The sequence below is a fragment of the Helianthus annuus genome, chromosome 10 (assembly GCF_002127325.2).
Source record: "Helianthus annuus cultivar XRQ/B chromosome 10, HanXRQr2.0-SUNRISE, whole genome shotgun sequence".
In the NCBI taxonomy this organism is placed as follows: Eukaryota; Viridiplantae; Streptophyta; class Magnoliopsida; order Asterales; family Asteraceae; genus Helianthus; species Helianthus annuus.
The window spans coordinates 171,965,584-171,985,114 of record NC_035442.2 but is presented as its reverse complement, the minus strand read 5'-3'; the positions used below and the strand labels follow the sequence as shown (position 1 = coordinate 171,985,114).

At 36.8% G+C, this 19,531-nt stretch overlaps 1 protein-coding gene across 1 annotated transcript; it reads left to right on the top strand.

The window, feature by feature from the left end:
• The first annotated feature begins 1,420 nt into the window (after positions 1 to 1,420).
• On the top strand, positions 1,421 to 3,731 carry LOC110886586 (zinc finger MYM-type protein 1-like). Its single transcript, XM_022134402.1, has 2 exons — positions 1,421 to 1,607; positions 1,865 to 3,731. The coding sequence occupies exon 2, from the start codon at positions 1,873 to 1,875 to the stop codon at positions 3,634 to 3,636; it is 1,764 nt and encodes a 587-aa protein (XP_021990094.1). The 5' UTR covers positions 1,421 to 1,607; positions 1,865 to 1,872; the 3' UTR covers positions 3,637 to 3,731.
• Positions 3,732 to 19,531: the final 15,800 nt, after the last annotated feature.

Below are 19,531 nucleotides of genomic sequence, written 5' to 3'. Positions count from 1 at the left end.
CGAAACCTTGAACTCACCAGCGTAGTCTGACACACTTGTTTGCATGCTTGTAGGTCGTTAACCATGGAACATGGACTTGCTATCTGGGAGTGCTGGAGTGGTCATGGATCGAGGCTTTCGGATTATCTTATATTTGATACATTGGTTTAAGTGTTATTACGAAACATTTGCTAAACGATTTATTACATGCTTCCGCTACACAACTTTTGAGAATTGATATCATGTTGACATCTTATTTTAGTAATTAATGTCATGACTTATTTAAATATTTATCATTGGTTCAATGTGGTTGGTGGCTCGAACTCTGATGCGTAACACGCCTCGCGGGGTTTCCGCAGGTGGAATTTTGGGGGTGTTACACTGCCAACGGACACAATCACCCAGCGACAACAGTCCAGCAGCCGGCAACCACCGTAATCAGCCACCATACCACCGTCGTTTGACACCAAATCTAACCGGAATCCGAACACGGGTAAGTTTCTTTGTTATTTTGATGATTTTGGTTGATATTATAGTAGAAAAAAGGGTCTTAAAGTTGTTAAATAAGTTTGAAATTTTATGTGTTTTGACGCTGTTTATGGTTGTTTAGATGATTTTTAGGGTGATTATGTTGTTTATATATTTTTAGGTTGATTATATTGTTTATATATTTTTAGGGTGATTACAACTTACGTTATGATTTCTAGGGCTTGAATAGTTGAAAGTTAAAATTGAAACATTATGTTATGGAGCGATGAACTTATGTTATATAAAGAAAGAATTGCTTAAGAAATTAGTTTTAGATGATATTTTGGATAGATTTCAAAAAATGAAAACACGTAGAGCGTCGATGTTTTAATTATGTTTGTAACAAGGTTTGACATGTTTTTGATGATTATATAAATTTAGTTTGATGTTCGTTTATTTTACATGATCTGACCCGACCCGACCCGATACGAACCGATTTTTTTACTTATATACCTAGGGGCCTAAAATTTTTAAAAATGTTCCGCACCCCCATGGAAAAATTCCTGGGTCCGCCACTATTGGGTTGAAATCGCTTTGGGTCATAAACCGGTACCCAAAACATGTATTTAAAAAAAATATTTTTTGGATTGGGTTGAAACCAGTTTAGGTGACGAGAGGTGGAAACATTATGTAACTGATGGTTTATGACCCGAAGCGGTTCAAATTAGGTCCGGTTACAATTTACAAACCAGTTTGAAATCCAAGGGGGTGTTTGGGATTCCTTTTTAACTTCTCCTTCTCAAAAGTCCTTCTCAAGATCCAGAAGTAAGAAATCCAGACTTCTCAAAAACTCCTTTTTGAAAACAAAATTAACTCTGAAAGTCCTTATTTTCATTATATTTGGGATTCTTTTGCTTCAGAAGAACTTCTCAGTTGATGTTTGGGGTTCCTTCTTTTCTCAGAAGTCCTTTTGGCCCGGCCCAGGCCCAGCCCATAAAACTTTACGTCTTCTCTCTGGTTCTCGACTTGTGAACCAACAAACGGTGAGACACGACCAGTTTCTCGTTCTCTTCCACTCTCTTCCTCGTACTCCACAACCAGATTCTCCACCTCTTGACGACTGTGGTTTGCACCACAGGCCGTACGACGGCGACATTGAGGTATCTACTTCATTTTATAAATATGTGTTGTTAGTTATGGTGTTAAGTTGATTTCAGAAAATGTTTTAATTTAGGTTTTTTTTTTTCTGCAAATAGGGGAAATTAAAATTGTTAAAATGTTACTCCCAACATCCCAAAAATTTTATTGTTGAAACAGTTAACTGTTGTTAAGTTAGATATTATTGTTGAATGTATTGTAAGTTCTGTAACAACACATATCATTTCATCCATTAGCTTACTGTTTTTTTATTCACCAGGAAAAAAAATGGAAAAATATTTCAAAAGAAAAAGATCACCAACAACTGATAATGCTGGTATTGATGGAAAACCTTCAAGGGAAGAAAATTCATCTAATAATAATATTATCCGACCCAAACCCGCTCTTTTAAAGCCTAAAGAAGTTGATGTGTACCGTGCATTACCATATCGTAGAGACGATGCATTGGAAAAGACTATTCAGAGAAGAAAATTCTTCGAAACGATAAATTTAACCCCGAGTCGAAACGAGGTTCAGAAAGATATTGCGAATGGCTATGCAAAAGAAGTACTCAAATCCATTTTTGATGAAATTGGTGACGGTGTGTTTGGCTTGTTAGTTGATGAGTTTAGCGACGTATCTAACAAGGAACAAATAGCTGTGGTTTTGCGATACGTTGATGCATATGGAATTGTTAAGGAGAGGTTTGTTGGTCTTGTTAATGTAACCGAGGCATCTGGTTCCTCTATTAAATCTGCCATCGAGTCTTTATTGTTTGAATATGGAGTGTGTTTGAAGAAGGTTAGAGGTCAAAGCTATTACGGAGTAAGCGATATGCATGAGGGGTTTAGTGGTTTGAAAGATTTACTCATGAGCGAAAGTGGCTCGGCATATTTTGTACATAGTTTTGCTTATGAGCTTGAGTTAGTTGTGTTGCAAGTTGCTAAAAAGAACTTTGGTGTTGCGAAATTCCTTGACATGATCGCCGTTATGATGGATGTGGTTTGTACTTCTTGCAAACAAAAGGATATGACTCGAGAGAGTCAGATAGAGAAAGTGAAGAAGGCCATCGGTATTGGTGAAAACAAAGAGCTTATAAGAGATGGAGATACACGATGTGGTTCTTCTTTTAAAACACTGTGTAGTTTGGTTCATTCGTTTTCATCTTTTGTTGAGGTGTTTGAATATATTGAAGAGGAAGGCGACAATAGTTTAAGTCAACGTCAAGCGGATGCTCTTCAGAGATATTTCAAATCGTTTGATTTTGTATTTTATCTTCACTTGATGTTGGACGTTATTGGGTCGACAAGTGTAGTGTCACGCGTTCTTCTAAGAAAAGATGTTCACATCTCGAATACGATTTCATTGGTAAAATCAACCAAGAGTTTATTGCTAAAGCTTCGTTTGGAGGGGTTTGATTCACTTTTGGAGAAGATCTCTACTTTTTGTGAAAAACATGATATCGAAACGTTGAACTTGAATGACGATTATGTTAATCCAAAAAACCACAAACAAAAGTGCAATATCACCTATCGTCATCATTATGAGTTTAACTGTTTTAACACCGTCGTGGATATGGTAATTCAAGAATTTGATGTTCGCTTTAGCGACGAAAGCTGTGAGTTGCTTATTTGTATGGAAGCTTTGAGCCCGTGTGATTCATTCAAGAAGTTTGACGCATCAAAGTTATTGAGGTTGATTGAGATGTATCCAAATGATTTTAGTACCGCGGATAGGTTGACTGAATATCAACTTGGCAATTACATTCGCAATGTAAAAAAGGATGAAAGATTTGCCAACTTGAATAACATCGCCGATCTTCTTAAAGTGATGGTGGAAACAAGGAACCATCTTTCTCACCCGTTAGTCTATCGATTGTTGAAGCTAGCATTGGTTTTGCCGGTTACACCCGCAACTGTTCAGAGAGACTTTTCTGCAATAAAACTTATGAAGACAAATTTGCGCAATCAAATTGGTGATGACCTTTTGAATGCCTGTTTGATTTGTGCTGTAGAAAAACAAGCACTTGCCAACCATTGTTACAAATGGTGATGTAATGAATGGCCATGTAGAGATTTTATGATGGTTCCTTTTATTCTTTACCATCTTGATTTGTGTTTGGATTACATGTGACTTAAGTTTTTGTCTTTCACGGTCTTGAATATTTAACTTAAGTTAAATGCCATTCTAGTAACTGTAGTTTAGTCCAAAGGTTTCATTTTTTGCTTGTGGGTCCAAAAAGGTTTCACCGTTGCCATTTTTAGTCTATTGGGTTAACTTCATCCATTTTTTCTGTTAATGAGAAGGGCAATTATGTCATTTTATATGTAATTCTATGAACAAGAAGGGCAATTCAGCCATATAAAATGATCGAATTGCCTTTCTCATTAACAGAAATAATGGATGAAGTTAACCCAGTGGACTAAAATGACAACGCTTTTTGGACCCACAGGCGAAAAATGAAATTTTTGGACTAAACTGACAAAATGACCCAAACCAGAGGAACTAAAATGACATTTAACTCTTTAATTTATTGTATTGGTTTCATATTTCATCATCACTAAAATCCTATGGATATCATGATGCATATTTTCTTTATATATTGTGCGGAGAAGAGCCACAAAACTTCAGGAGTCAAGACAAAGTTTTGGTCCATTTTAAACCAAGTGTGATTTCAGTATGTTCTTTTAATTTTTTTAATCTGCTTTTTACTATTATTTTACTCTTCTAAGCTAGTTTTCTTACTTTTATTTTGTCCTTCGTGCTAATAAAAAATTATGATCTGTTTCTTGTGATTGCTTGAGGTTGCAAACCAGCCGAGTGGAGCCCGATCCCGACCAAGCTCAAGTTCGGCTCGTTGGTAATTTATCAAGTTCAAGCTTGGTCCGGGCTCGACTTGTTTATTATCTATTAGTTAATGTATTAATTAAAAACAATATAAATAGTAGACTCGTTTAGGCCTACGAGCTCGATAAGTGATGCGTAGGTACTAAACAAACTTTTCTTTAGGTTTAGGCTCGGCTCCTAAACAAATTTAAATAAGCTCGGCTTGGCTCGTTTACTAAACAACTTTAGTTAAGGATGTAAGTGTTATTAATATTAATAAAATTAATGTTACACTAAGGCTCGACGAGCTTCACATGTCAGGCCTGAGTTCGAGCTCGATAAATAAATGAGCTTTGTTTAAGCTCTAGTTATGCTTGTGCTCAATAAAGCTAAGTTCATTCCAAGTTTTTTCTTGAGCAGCTCGACTTGTTTGCATCTCTACGTGTGAGGGCAATCACATGTAATTTCTTGAAGTTAGGAGGATATGTTTTGAACAACTTCTTTGTTTATGCAAGTTGTGTTTTAAAATAAAAAAAATAGTTAAAAATGAAAGAAAGATTGGATCATAATAATCCTTACCATAACTTATTGGTAGATATTAATCTATATTAATAATTTGACCGATGCTTGATACTATCCATATTAACAATTTAACTTAACCAATGATATTCCTATCTTTCAATTTTGTTGAAGAAGATTGGATTATAATAATTCGTACAATAACTTATTGGTTGATATTAATCCATACAAACAATTTAACCAATGATACTCCTAACTTTTAATTTTGTTATTTAAAACAATCTCACTCTAATGGATCATTTATAGATGCAATTAGAAGAGGGATGCCAGTGTCATGCTCTTGCATGGCAACGGACCATTGGTCACCCTTTTTAGTTTTTTTTTTTAATTAGGTTTTGTCTTTTTTACCATTTATACAATTAGAAGAGGGATGATAGTGCCATGCTGCATTGCAGTGGGCCAATGGTCAACTTTTTTAGTTTTTTTTTTTTTTTTTTAAATTATGTCTTGTCTTTTTATTATTTACCCTTCAACATTTAGTATTAACACTTTAAAATTTTTTAACTTTTTAAAAACTTTATAATTGTTATGTAACAACTAGAACCTATTAGCAATGTATAGAGAAGAATAGGAGAATGGGAGAATGAGAGATGGATTTCTTATTGATTCATTTCAATATCATATACAAATGCCATTATATATAGGCCCTTACATTAGTACATTAGTAACTAAAAGATAGGAGTTATAGATATGGATAGTCACTACATAATACATGCACTAAAGAGATAGGAGTTATAGATGTGGATAGTCATTACATAATGGATGCATTCATAACACTCCCCCTTGACTATCCACGTGATGATATACTATTCTTTAATACGCTTGGTGATGTTGCCTCGTTAAAAACCTTGCTAGGAAAACTCAGTGGGACAAAACCTCCGCTAAGGGAAAAAGAATGCAACGCGTATTGTCTCCCCCCTAATACTTCTGGATCAGGTATGTTGCCTCATTAAAAACCTTACTAAGAAAACCCATTGGGATAAAACTTAGTTAAGGGAAAAAGAGTGCAACTTGTATAATGCTCCCCCTCATTTTTACATGTATCCTATAAGTGACTCAGGTCCGGCTTCTTTGAAACTTGCTCAAACTTCGTAATCCATTGATGTGCAGCTTGGTATGTTGCTTGATCCATTAATGTCAAATCCTTCAATGAGCATTGATGTATTATCTTCATGTGAAATTTTAATTGCCTTCACTTGTAAGTAAATACCATAAGATCCATGAATATGTTTTGTTACATTCCCTGCATTTACAAAACTAACCAAACTTGTTGATGGGTTAGTAGAATATGAATCCATATCTTTTGTACCTTAAGGGTATAAAAGTATATGTTTTACCCGTTACATTATCTCCTCACTATGCACGAGTTATATCTTGTCAATGAATTTTATGACATGGTACTTCTGGACCAATGATCTTTACTTCTTTGATAGCAGATGATAAGAGTCAATTTCTATACCAACTACTTGGACATCATAAAATGTACGTATACCATAAGCTTTGTGCGTATGAAAATGTCCACCATCTTCTAGATGTATTATAATTGATGGATAATAATAATAATAATAACAATAATAATAATAATAATAATAATAATAATAATAATAATAATAATAATAATAATAATAATAATACAAATGCTTATTCTACATATCAAGGCACATATTTGCAATACCATCTTTAATTTGCAAATTCTTCCTTTAATAATTGAGCTCATTTTTATCTTTTCAGGAGATTCCATGATATCATCAATATATATTAGAATACTCAAAGACCTCTTATTGTTCTTTTAATGAAAACAAATGGATTCATTATAATTTATGTATTTTCTCTTTGCTAAGCTTATTGGTAAGTCGATTATTCCACATTTGAATCGACTATTTTAGTCCATACTATCTTTTTTAACTTTATAAATATATATTCTCGTACTCCTTTCCACTTTGACCAACAATGTTTGTGCATACACTCTTTAGGAGTGTTCACACGCAAACCTCCTCATTGATTTTATATCATATGCAAGGATATCTTAAATACTTGCTTCATTGTAAAATCCACATCGTACCATGTTTGTACACTGTGTACATTGAGATGCCATAATAACCAGGTACACTTTTTTTATGTATCTTTATTGGAGTATTGGTGCACAATAATTATAGGCATAAGGTGTTTCAATTAACCTCTTAAGCACTCAAATGCTTTAGGATACTCATAAGGAATTCCAGTTATATTCAATTCAATAACATATACAACATGTATACGTATTCAGACCCGAATTTATATAATAAACATAATATTCTCGAGAACTTATTTTATATGACATAGTATCAAGTGATACATAACTTTCATAAGACGCATGTCAATTCTCTTTTATATATTACCAGACTAATAAGATATTAGAAAGTCAAAACATCCACCACGGGAGAACACGTCTCCTAATAATCAGTCATAAGTCTTTGAAAAAATTCTTATGCCACCAATTTTGACTTATATAACTTAATTTGATTTTCACATGATTCGCGTAAAAGACACATTTGTATCCAACATATTTTACAACTTCAGTTATATGGACTGTTGTTCCAGAAACTTTCCATTCATTAGAGAACTAAACTCTGCCTTATTTGCGTCTTTCTATTTTGGCCAATCATTTCTTAATGTTCATTCATAGGCAGATCTGAAATCTGATCCCCATCATTTAATCATTTTAAGCGTTACATTATATACAAAAGTATAACGACGTCGATTTTTATTTCGATTCCATACATATCTTAGACATGATACAACTTATCGAGATCTCTTTATTTTCAGGTACCTGAGGTTCTTCTTGAACCATCATGTCTATTGTATCTTCAGTAGATCTTATTACTATAACCTCGACTTGGTCAACTTAATTACTTGCTCCAACTTTCGAGGAATTTTATTATTGGAATCGACTAGTCTACCACACTTCAGGTGTGCAATAGACTCATTACAAAATATGTGGTTGTCCTCTTGGACACAAATGTAACTGGAGCATAAGCAGTTGATTATGTGACTTACTTAGTCACTCTACTTAGGTCAGTGAACTTGTCTGGTAATTTGTTTTTTAATATTGGTAAATGAATTATACTTTAAACTTCTAGTTCATAGTTTATAGTCTGAGGATCAAGATGACATGATAATTCATTTAACTTTTCACTTTCCAACTGCTTGTTATCTCCCCCTAATGTTGGGAACATTCATTCACTAAAGTGAAAACCAATGAGTCATAAACAAATTTCTCACTAATGGCTTTAAGTATTCAATCATAGACGATTATTTATACCCAACATATTCTCAAACTTTTTAGAAGTCCCATCTTTGTGTGGTTTGGTGGATGAGTTTCAATATATGTCGCACTACCAAAATCTTTGATGAGACATCTTTGGTTCCTGGCCAAAAACCAACTGTATGGGGAGAACTATAACTTATTAGCTTGATGTGAATTGATGGTACAATATATAAAATTACATGTACCTAAATGAACTTTTGCTCCTCTCATGATCATTGGCTTTGTAACCAATAGTAATCTGGATTAATATGCTTGCTATCACATTAGCTAAGCGACAATCACACAAGCTTCAGGTTGTGGATTTGATAACCATTTAGACGATGCATCGATTTCAAAATACTAAATGGTATCATGTCGAGATACACATATTCCCTTATTATTTCCAAAATATTTAGGGATCTAAACCATACTTTAGTTGGTATATCATTAACTTCCATTGAGAGCAAATATTGCATGCACTTAACAAGAATAATCTTGTAGTTCTTCATTAAATTTCACATCATTATTGACTTGGTGTGGTCTAACCGATCATGCCAGTTAATCAAAAAAATCGTGATTCATAAACTTTTGATTTATGATCAATATCATAAGATGTGAGATAACAATGTGTTCTTATAATCACCCCATAATTGCTCACTTCGAGTGGTCAATCTCATTGTGACCATTATTACAATTTTGATAGTTGATCTCATTATTAACTTGGCTATTTTTACAACTTTTGATAACTGGATCTCATTAGTAACATGATCAGCATTATAAGTTTCTCAATTACATCCATCATCCCAACATTTTCAAAGATCTTATAATTATATTCACTTCAAGGAATGATGTAAACCAACCAAGTTTCATGGTTCGGACAAACGGATATGAAAACATTTCAAAGTTGTTATCCTTGTTCCATAATATTGCTACTTTAGCATATTTGAGAACGACAAATGAAAATTGTTTTATCCGATTTTACCTTGTAAATAATCTTCTCTTTGCATTACACCATAGAGAAGTAATTACATGTCCGAATCATATAAGGTCTAACATCTTATGACCTTCTACAAACTCAATATGAGATTTAGGGAGTATGACATCTCGGGTGTCATGTCTAAACTTTTGATTCTCTTTCATGAGAGATATTAAATCATTTTAGATGTTTGATTGAATACTACAAATGAGTATATGATAACATATGAAATACACAATATAAAATAAAGTCGAATTATATAATACATGGCGTCATAATATAATGTGTGACCACATAAAACAATTTATTATATTATCACAATATGTGACCACATAAAAAGTTGGTATGAAAACTTTATGAAATATGCATTTTCACAACACTTAAAAGAAAATATTTAAATCATATGTATTACCGTAACCAATTAATATTTTCACTTTTGATAACATCATTTAAGATAGAAAATTCATTAATTCTATTGTATCCATGGTTCAATCATCTCCATCGAATCGGCCACAAGACCAAAAATGTTTGTACAAAATAGTATTTGTATGAAATACAATTTCATATGTTAAATCAAAATATTAATAGCATTACTTGTTAATGTAACACCCCAAAACCCGAATGTTTATAATTGCCATGTGTTCTTATATGACTTAGCATGAAATAAATAACTAGGTTATTTAACCTAGTTAAGTGTGTGTGGTTAGAAGTACTAAATGACTAAAGTTGTACCCATTAATGCTTTAGTGGCTAACACAAGGTGTTGAATCAGTTCTGTTTGAACATAATGGAAAACATGAAAACATACCTGATTGCATCAGCACAGGCCAGCAGAGAATCCAGATGGAGACACAGCAATAAGTTTTGACATGATTGTCATCTTGGTCTGGTTCCTCCTTAGGGTGCAATCTAATGATGGTGGTAAGAGAAACCGATAAAGGGTAATCGGCTAGGAGAGGAAGGCGAGATTGATGTTATGTGTTATTAGGGTTTGTGTAATTGTCTAGCCCTTTAACCTCCACATTATTCTCCTTATATATGCACCCAGGAGGAAACCCTAATTAGTTAATAAGGGTAATTAGGCCCATCAACAATTACCAACTAATTATTTAATAGGATTGTTATATATTTTGATCCGTATAATGTAAATGATTATAATGGCTACTAGATTAAATTTAATATAAAATATTTAATCTTACATTCTCCCACTTAGCCGAGTAATCATTTACTATGAGTATTAGATAAGCCTGATCAGGAGTTAACACTCATTTTAGCCTTAACCAAGTACTATAGCAGAGAAATACAGCCGTTGAATCATTATGCGACTCAGGACCCCCATTAGTCATACTATAGCCTTAATTTAAAACCTAATCGTCATGATCAAAATATGCATAAGCCCTTTGTTTGATTTGTAACTTTATTTGTCTATATGCCATTATGTGGACTTGACATATTCTTAGAGACATACAAAATCAAACTGATGAGGAAAATTAACTGATACTTAGTCATTCATAGTACGATATGCAATTGCGCACGGCCATTAATTAATACCCGTCTATGAGCTCTCTTAATAAGACTTATGGGTAATAGCCCTTCAGTTATAGGATCCTTAAGCATATCATGAATGTATTCGATACAAAACTTAGTTTCCTCAATTCGTTCATAAACGAATAATTAACTGTGTATCGAAATTTAATGCAACACCTCTTGAACTGTTACTGTTCAAGGAGTCATGGTAGCTGACTTTATCACACTAATTCTTCAAAACATTAATTATATGGAGTTAATAAACTTATGAGTCCACTGATAAATTTCTAACAACATTTAATGACTATATTATGTCGTTATAACTTAGGTTGTTATTATCAGTTTATTATGACTTCTCCATGAGATAGGTTTTGTCTGCTGACATAAGGATATACCCGAAATTACATTCTATAATCTTTGAATATCACAAAGTTAGAGTAATAAACTGGTTTTAGTTCTCACTTCTTCTTTAAATTGTAGTCTCTCGTTTCTTTTAAAGATATTGTAATACTCCATTAGATGCTTCACATTAATCTAGACATATCTAGTGTGTTGCAATGTGAGTAATATCTAAACGAGTATAGACTTAAACTTACATAAGGCTTCCAATTAATGAAGCGTAAATAAATAATCTCATTTATCCTATTACCTTCTAAAGGAGAGCAATATTGGTTGTTAAATATGTAAGGACCTATTTAATGTTAAACTTATGGAACGGAACTAATGTTCCATTGGGTCTACCTCGGTATGTTATGATATCTATCACTTAAGAGATATCTCTGAGATTTATTATATCAAAGTTTGTGTTAACAATGCTTTGACTTATGTAACTGTTATGGGTCATTTTCTAAGCATACATATCCTGACCAATATCCTGCCTTTGTTTGTTCGCTTGTGACCAGGATGCTGGAAGAGGATATTACTGACCTCTTGGGTAATATCCTGAGATTTGTTAATTAACCACGTGCAGGTTGAAGACTAAGACTTACCAACGGTCGAAAGGACTTCTTCTCCTTAAGACTCGGACGAATTTGTTGAAGAAGAGACGTTGAGCCCGAAAGACGGGGTCTACAACGTTCAATGAGGGAATATCCGGTGGATCCCGCAAGTTTAGGATAGTTTGTTGGTTTATCTTTACTATAAATAGATGTGGTGGATCAAGTTTAAGGCACACACTCTTTCACCAATACTTCCGTACACTTTTGCTCTCTAGCTGCTAGCAACCACTATACACAAACACTTGTATTCAAATCTCATTGTAACACTTATTTGATCCGCACCACATCCTGCACTGTATCCTGATATTTGAAGCAATAGAAGAACAAGGCAGATGCGATTGTCAGCTCCCGAGGTTTTATGCCGGCGATCTAGATTGATCAAGGGCTTTCCTCGTACATCTCGTGTCATTTACTTTACTTTCTGCTCATTGTTTGATCAATAATACAGCTCGATATCCTGAGCCGTATCCCGAATACTGTTTTCATAAACAACTTAGCAAGCACATTTTCAACAACACTTTCTAGCACACTACCTCACTTAACTAATTTGATCATTAAATTGCTTAGGTAATTTTTGACCAAAACAATTTGGCGCCCACCGTGGGGCAAGTGGTGCTTTCTTTACTAAAAATCTTTATCAAATCGCTAGTCAGTTTTCTGTTTTCAAAACTTTTTGCCACATTGTCCATAATGGCCTTAAGATCAAACATGAGTTCCTCTACTGTGTCTGCTATGATTTCTGCTACTACTGGGCCAGTGCTTCCACCACCTCCTCCAAGGATGCAATCTTCTTCGCAACCTCAGGACGTTATCCCTACCCGGACTGTTCAGGGATCTGCTCCGATTTTGGCTTCTAATGATGAAATCCTAACCTTATTTGGGAGTGTGCAGGAACAAATGAGGCAGCAACAAGAAACAAACCAGATGCTGTTGAGGGAGATACAACTCCTGAAGTCCGGCTCGAGCAGACCTGCTGAGGATATCGTCACTCCATTGCAGCCCAGAGCTTTGAACTTTAGTTCAGCCGTGTACAATGAGGATAATAGGGGGAATATTGTGCCCAGCCTCCCTCAGAATCCTACTCCTGAGATACCCTCCTCGGTTAGGATGTCTATCGTGAGGAGCTCAGGATATGTTTCGGGATATGGGCAGAATCCTCCGACTGGTAACGTATCTAATAATAATAATGCTATTACCACTAACAGTGTTGGATCTTTGCAGGATACAACTGTAACGTCAGAATTATCCAGGGAGCTTCAGAAATTAAAGGATATGATATCCAGTGTACCTGGGGTGGTGCAGCCAATTCCTGAAGTATCCCAGGATAGCCACAGGATATCTCGGTTCGTGCATCCTATATGTGATGCTGAAATCCCAAAAAGATTTCAGACTCCGAACATGAAGCTTTACGACGGAACCACGGATCCTGAAGAGCATATTGCCCAGTATAGGGACAGGATGGAGATCAACCCTATCCCTCCAGATCTCAAGGAAGCTTGCCTGTGCAAGGGTTTCGGTTCTACTCTAACAGGATCAGCCTTAAAATGGCTGTTAAATGTTCCTCCGCATTCGATTACATCATTTTCCCACTTAGTCAATTTATTTAATAGTCAATTTTCTTGCAGTCGGAGTTTTGAAAAACTAACCAGTGATCTTTACAGGATAACTCAAGGACCTCAGGAATCCTTGAGGGAATATGTGAACAAATTCAGTCGAGAATCCTTGGATATCCTCATATAAGCCATATCGCTCCAAGCCATATGGCAGAACTGATAACAAGAGAGTGAACGCCGTTGAAGACGAGGATCCCGAAGAATATCCTGAATTATCTGAATATTGCTTTTCTGTTAATATACCTGAACTAATGTATGCTATGCAGGGTCTAGGAGATAAAGCCAGGTGGCCTCGGAAGAATCAACAAAAAGCTGATTGGAAGGATAAATCCAAATGGTGTGCCTTCCATGAGGATTTCGGACATATTACGGAGGATTGCATTGCTTTGAGGAAGGAAATAAGTTATCTTCTGAGCAAAGGATATCTAAAAGATCTCTTGGGAAGAAAAAAGAATAAAGGACAGGATACTGAAAAGGATCCTGAACGAGCAGCCTCACCTCCCCCGGATGCCAAAATAATCAACTTTATTTCGGGAGGATCCGATATTTGTGGGACTTCGTATTCAGCGGCAAAGAGACATGCAAAAGAAGCTAAGGCTGAGAGGGGAGACAAACCTGTCAAGATGACTACCCTCACAACCGACAAAATGATCACGTTTGACGCTGATGACAGGGATACTGTCCAGGATCCTCACCATGATGCTCTGGTAATAAAGTTATATGTGGCCAACCATTTTGTACGCAGGATACTGGTTGATAATGGCAGTTCCGTCAACATAATCCAACTGGAGACTCTGAAGAGAATGAATGTGTCTCCGATGGATATCACTTCGAAGTCTACTGTGCTCGTTGGTTTCAGTGGAGAAGCTAGGAACACAGTGGGAGAGATAAAGCTGCCCATATATGTCGAAGGAGTCAACAAGATGCAACGTTTCTGTGTGATGGATTCTCTATCCTGCTATAACATCATCCTCGGGAGACCGTGGATTCATGATATGAAGGCCGTTCCATCAACATACCACCAATGCATTAAGATTCCTACCCCTTGGGGAGTTGTCAAAATCGATAGTGATCAGCAAGAAGTGAAAGAATGTTACTCATCCTCAATGAAATCCTTGGCCAAACCAAGTCCAGCATAGCAATTAAAGATGCGGGCTCAGGATATCGTGGAAACTTCGGAGCAGGATGTGAAAAAAGTTATCCTGGACCAAGATAATCCTGATATCTCGGTGCTCGTAGGAACCAATATCCCTCAGGATATTGAAGAACAATTAACTAACTTTCTGAAGTGCAGGATGTCTACATTCGCATGGAAGCATGAGGATATGACAGGTATATCAAAAGACATTATTACTCACAAGCTTGGAATCGACAGGTCATACAAGCCTATACAACAAAAAAGAAGGAAATTCGCCCCTGAACGGAATGCAATTATCCAAGAAGAAGTTGAAAGATTATTGAAGTCTAGAATGATTAGAGAAGTCAAATTCCCTAGATGGCTAGCAAATGTGGTAGTGCTTCAAAAGAAGAATGGGAAGTGGAGAGTTTGTGTAGACTACACAGACCTGAACAAAGCCTGTCCAAAAGACCCATTCCCTCTGCCTCATATAGACTCGATGGTGGATGCCACTGCCTGCCATGAAATGTTAACCTTCATGGATGCATCCTCAGGATTCCAGCAGATTCAAATGGAACCTTCAGACGAGGAGGATACTGCTTTCATGACACCAACAGGTATTTACTGTTATACTGCTATGCCTTTTGGTTTAAAAAATGCAGGTGCGACGTACCAGAGATTGGTGAACATGATGTTCAAAGACAAACTGGGGGACACCATGGAAGTATATATCGATGATATGGTGGTGAAGTCTAAAAAGGCCGAGGATCACCTCCAGGATATCAAGGGAGCATTTGATATCCTGGATCAATACAACATGAAGCTGAATCCTGCTAAATGCCATTTCGGAGTGGGGGCAGGAAAGTTTCTTGGGTACATGGTGACAAAAAGAGGGATAGAGGCGAGCCCGGAGCAGATTAAAGCTATCTTGAATATAAGTCACCCTCGAATATGAAGGATGTTCAGCGGCTAACGGGACGAGTGGCAGCCTTGAATAGATTTATTTCAAGATCCTCGGAAAAGTGTAAAGAATTCTATGATATCTTGAAAAAGAATAAGAAATTTGAATGGGGCGAGAAGCATGAAGCAGCCCTACAGGATTTGAAGCAGTATCTCTCAACCGCGCCTCTATTGATGAAGCCGGAAGATGGCGAACCATTATCCCTGTATATCTTGCAGTATTAGGGAATGCAGTAAGTGCAGTACTCGTAAAGGATCATGAAGGTCAGCAGTATCCTGTTTATTATGTTAGCAAAAGTTTGTTAAATGCTGAAACTAGATATTCTCACCTAGAAAAACTAATATTGGCTCTAGTAATGGCATCAACAAAGCTTAGACATTATTTTGAAACACATAGGATTCATGTTAAAACTAATTATCCTGTTAAGAATGTGCTTAGGAAACCGGAGATGTCGGGTAGAATGGCTAAGTGGTCGGTAAAATTAAGTGCCTATGATTTAATATATGAACCTAGAAATGCAATAAAGTTTCAGGCTCTAGCAGACTTTGTGGCTGATTTCAGTAGTGATATTCAAAATGAAGTAGACCTAGAAGTGCAACAACTAGGAGAGAACTTAGAATCTTGGACATTATATACTGATGGTGCATCTAATGTAAGGGGTGTAGGTTTAGGTATACTACTAAAATCGCCACAGGGGGACATAATACCCCAGGCTGTTAGATGTGAATTCCCTGCTACTAACAATGAGGCAGAATATGAAGCTTTAATTGCAGGATTAGAATTGGCTAAGAATATGAATATCAAGAATTTGCAAGTATATGTTGATTCCTTGTTAATTACTAATCATTTTAATGGATCCTATGCAGTCAAGGGTGAGAAACTAATTGAATACCTCGGTATTCTTAAAAAATTAGCAGGATATTTCGATATTTTTACACTTGAACAGGTACCAAGAGAGGATAACGCCGAAGCAGACGCATTGGCAAACTTGGGATCATCAATCAGGATACCAGAAGGGACCCCGATACCGATATTACATATCCTGTATCCTGCAACGGATCCTCAGCATAAGGAAGTAGCAAGTATTCAAGATCCTGGAGTGGTGTATCCTGAAGGGGATCCTAAATCCTGGACAACTCCAATTATGAGATATCTCAAGGAAGGACATATCCCCGAAGATGAAAATCCGAAAGCATTTAGGATGAAGGTATCACGATTCACTATTATAAATAATATTTTATATAAGAAATCTCTTGCAGGACCATACTTGAGATGCTTGGAGGATACTGAAGCCAAAGAAGTACTTCGAGATATACATGAAGGGGATTGTGGTAACCACACTGGGGGCAGGTCATTATTTTCGAAAGTATTAAGGACAGGATATTATTGGCCAACAATGAGAAAAGATGCTGCAGAGTATGCTCGAAGATGTGATGCGTGCCAAAGACATAGTAACGTATTGCATCAGCCCGCTGAACCGTTATATCCTATTGTTTCCCCTTGGCCATTTATGAAGTGGGGGATGGATATAGTAGGAAAATTACCAAAGGCCCCGGGAGGAAAAGTCTTTATGCTAGCTGTTTTGGTCAAAAATCACACAAGGATAATGCAACCAAACTCTAAGTAAACGGGGAATGATGCTTGGTTTGTTGAAAAAGTAAAGGATCACTTTAGTAAGAAATATGCAAGTGACACAAGGATTTATACGAGGAAAAAGCCCTTGATCAATGTATGATCTCCGGCATAAAAAACCTCGGGTGATGGCAACTACCGATCACCAAACTTCAATATAACAAAAAATGGTTACAACTTCGGATGATAATGAGCTGAGTACAAGGATCACTATAGTATCGAGTGTCTAAGCGTGTGAGAAATGTGTTGTGTGTCTTCCGAATGGGGAAGAGTGTTATATATACAAGTGTGAGTGGCCTATTTTAGGTAAACGAACTAATAATCAGCTCATTACCCCTTTAGAAATAAAAGTAAATCTAGCCTAAATTATCGCCCTTAAATCATGCCAAGTTTCCATATCCTTCACAACGTTCATCTCTGATTAAGCATATGCCAAAGTTGTAAAGACGCGTCCCTTGATTGTGATGCTAAGAGCGGATCCTGCTAGACATTCCTGCAAAATGACATTAAGTTCAATGAAAGCAACTGTTAGCATGAGGATCCCTATGATGGTCCGTGATCCTGATCCTGGAACTCTGCTGAGGATCACTATCTGCCAAAGAAACAAGGATCACTGGTTAGGATCACATGTAAGGATCATGTGTTATAAAAATCCAGCCCTAACAATTGCCCCCAAAATATAAGGAGTGATATTGTAAATAAATGAGTTATATTTTGCTTGATCTTATCTGTAACGAGCTAATCGGATAATTAGCCGTTAAAGTCGAACTAGCCGTTGCAATTCTTACGTCACAGAAGTGACAGCCCTGCAGATCATCATTATAAATAGGAGATAGAGATAGGATCAATTCGCATTTAAAATCAAAGAAACTCCCTTTATAATCTCGTCTGAAGATCAATCAGGTATCTCTCTTCTTCCTTCTTCCTTCTCTTACTCTGTTTTTCTGCTTCTTTGTTTTTCGTCTGCAAATATGTTGCTCCGGAATTCTCCTCATAAGGATCCTGAGAAGAACAGTCCCTTGAAAGGTCAAGGGATCATCAAAGACTCTCCCACCGAGAGGTGCTGTTTCACTGATCCTCAGGTTGATAGAATCCGTCACTGTTTTCCGGCGAACACCATCTTCAAGTCCTTCACTCCCACTGCTTTGAGTGACTTTATCTCTGATACTTGGGTGGCCTTTCCTGTTACCCCGTTCTTCATAGGGTATTCATATCCTTTCCCACAGTTCACTCAATCCTTCTTCTCTCTCACCGGCATCTGCTATATCCAGGCTATGCCCATGATCTGGAGGGTATTGTATACCCTTGAGAGGATCATTGAACAAGAAGGGATTGACCTTGGTATGGCGGAGCTGGCTGAGATGTACGATCTTACCACTTTCGGACCCCATCGTTATCTATTTAAGCGAAAAGCTGGAGAGGATCATCCTGTCTTCAAGGTCACCAAGAACGACACGAATTGGAAGCGACGGTTCTTCTTTGTTAGGAGGGATACCATCCCTGATGGGAAGGATCTGCCCAAAGAGTGGGCTACTCATGGTAGGATAGAGGATCCTGGAAGGATCACCATAAGATTTGTTCCTTAGGATGAGGATCACTAACATTTTCTTTTGTTTTTTGTTTATTGTGCAGCTATTTCCATCTCTCGTCTGAAGTTGACACCTGCTGCAAAAGAGAGACTTTTAGCCTTCAAGAAGCTTGATCCGGAGACAAGGACTTTCCAGGTTGCTACTCAAGATTCCCAAGAAGTGTCCTCTGCCTCTGTCACGATGTCAAGTAAGTATCCTGATTAAAAAGTAGTTTCATGTAGGATTTTTTTAAATTAGTTAGAATACTTATCTAATTTTGGTTGTGTAGGTGCTGGAAAATCTGCTAAATCTGCCTCCAAGTTTGGCATTGATGATCTTGCTAATGTCAAATCTGCGAGGAAGAAGACCCCTGCTGCCAGTCCAACCGCTTCAGCCCCTAAAGCACCTATTAGGGGTAAAGGAAAGAAGAGGAAGGCCTCTGAGGATCTTCAAGGATTTCCCCTGCTCCGCCAACAGTTTCTTGATTACGTTAACGAAGTAAGGATCACTGCTCCTGCTTGTATATCCTGCTTGTATATCCTGCTTGTATATCCTGCTTGTTTGAGGATCATCTGGTCCTGAACTTACCCTTTTCCCTTTTGGCAGAAACTCGCTGAAATAGAAACATATATTGGCCACGTTGAGGATCAAGACCGCCAAATTGCCGACCTCCAACAGATGGGTGTGCTAAAGGATCTCAAGATTGCTGATCTTGAGAAGGAGCTCCGGGCCACCAAGGATAAAGCTGCCAGGATGCTGATCAATTTTGATTATGAGAAGCATGACATTACCCAGGATGCCAAGGTCTCTGCTGCGATAACCATGTATAAGATCCAGCTGCAGATGGCTGCGGAGGCTCAGGAT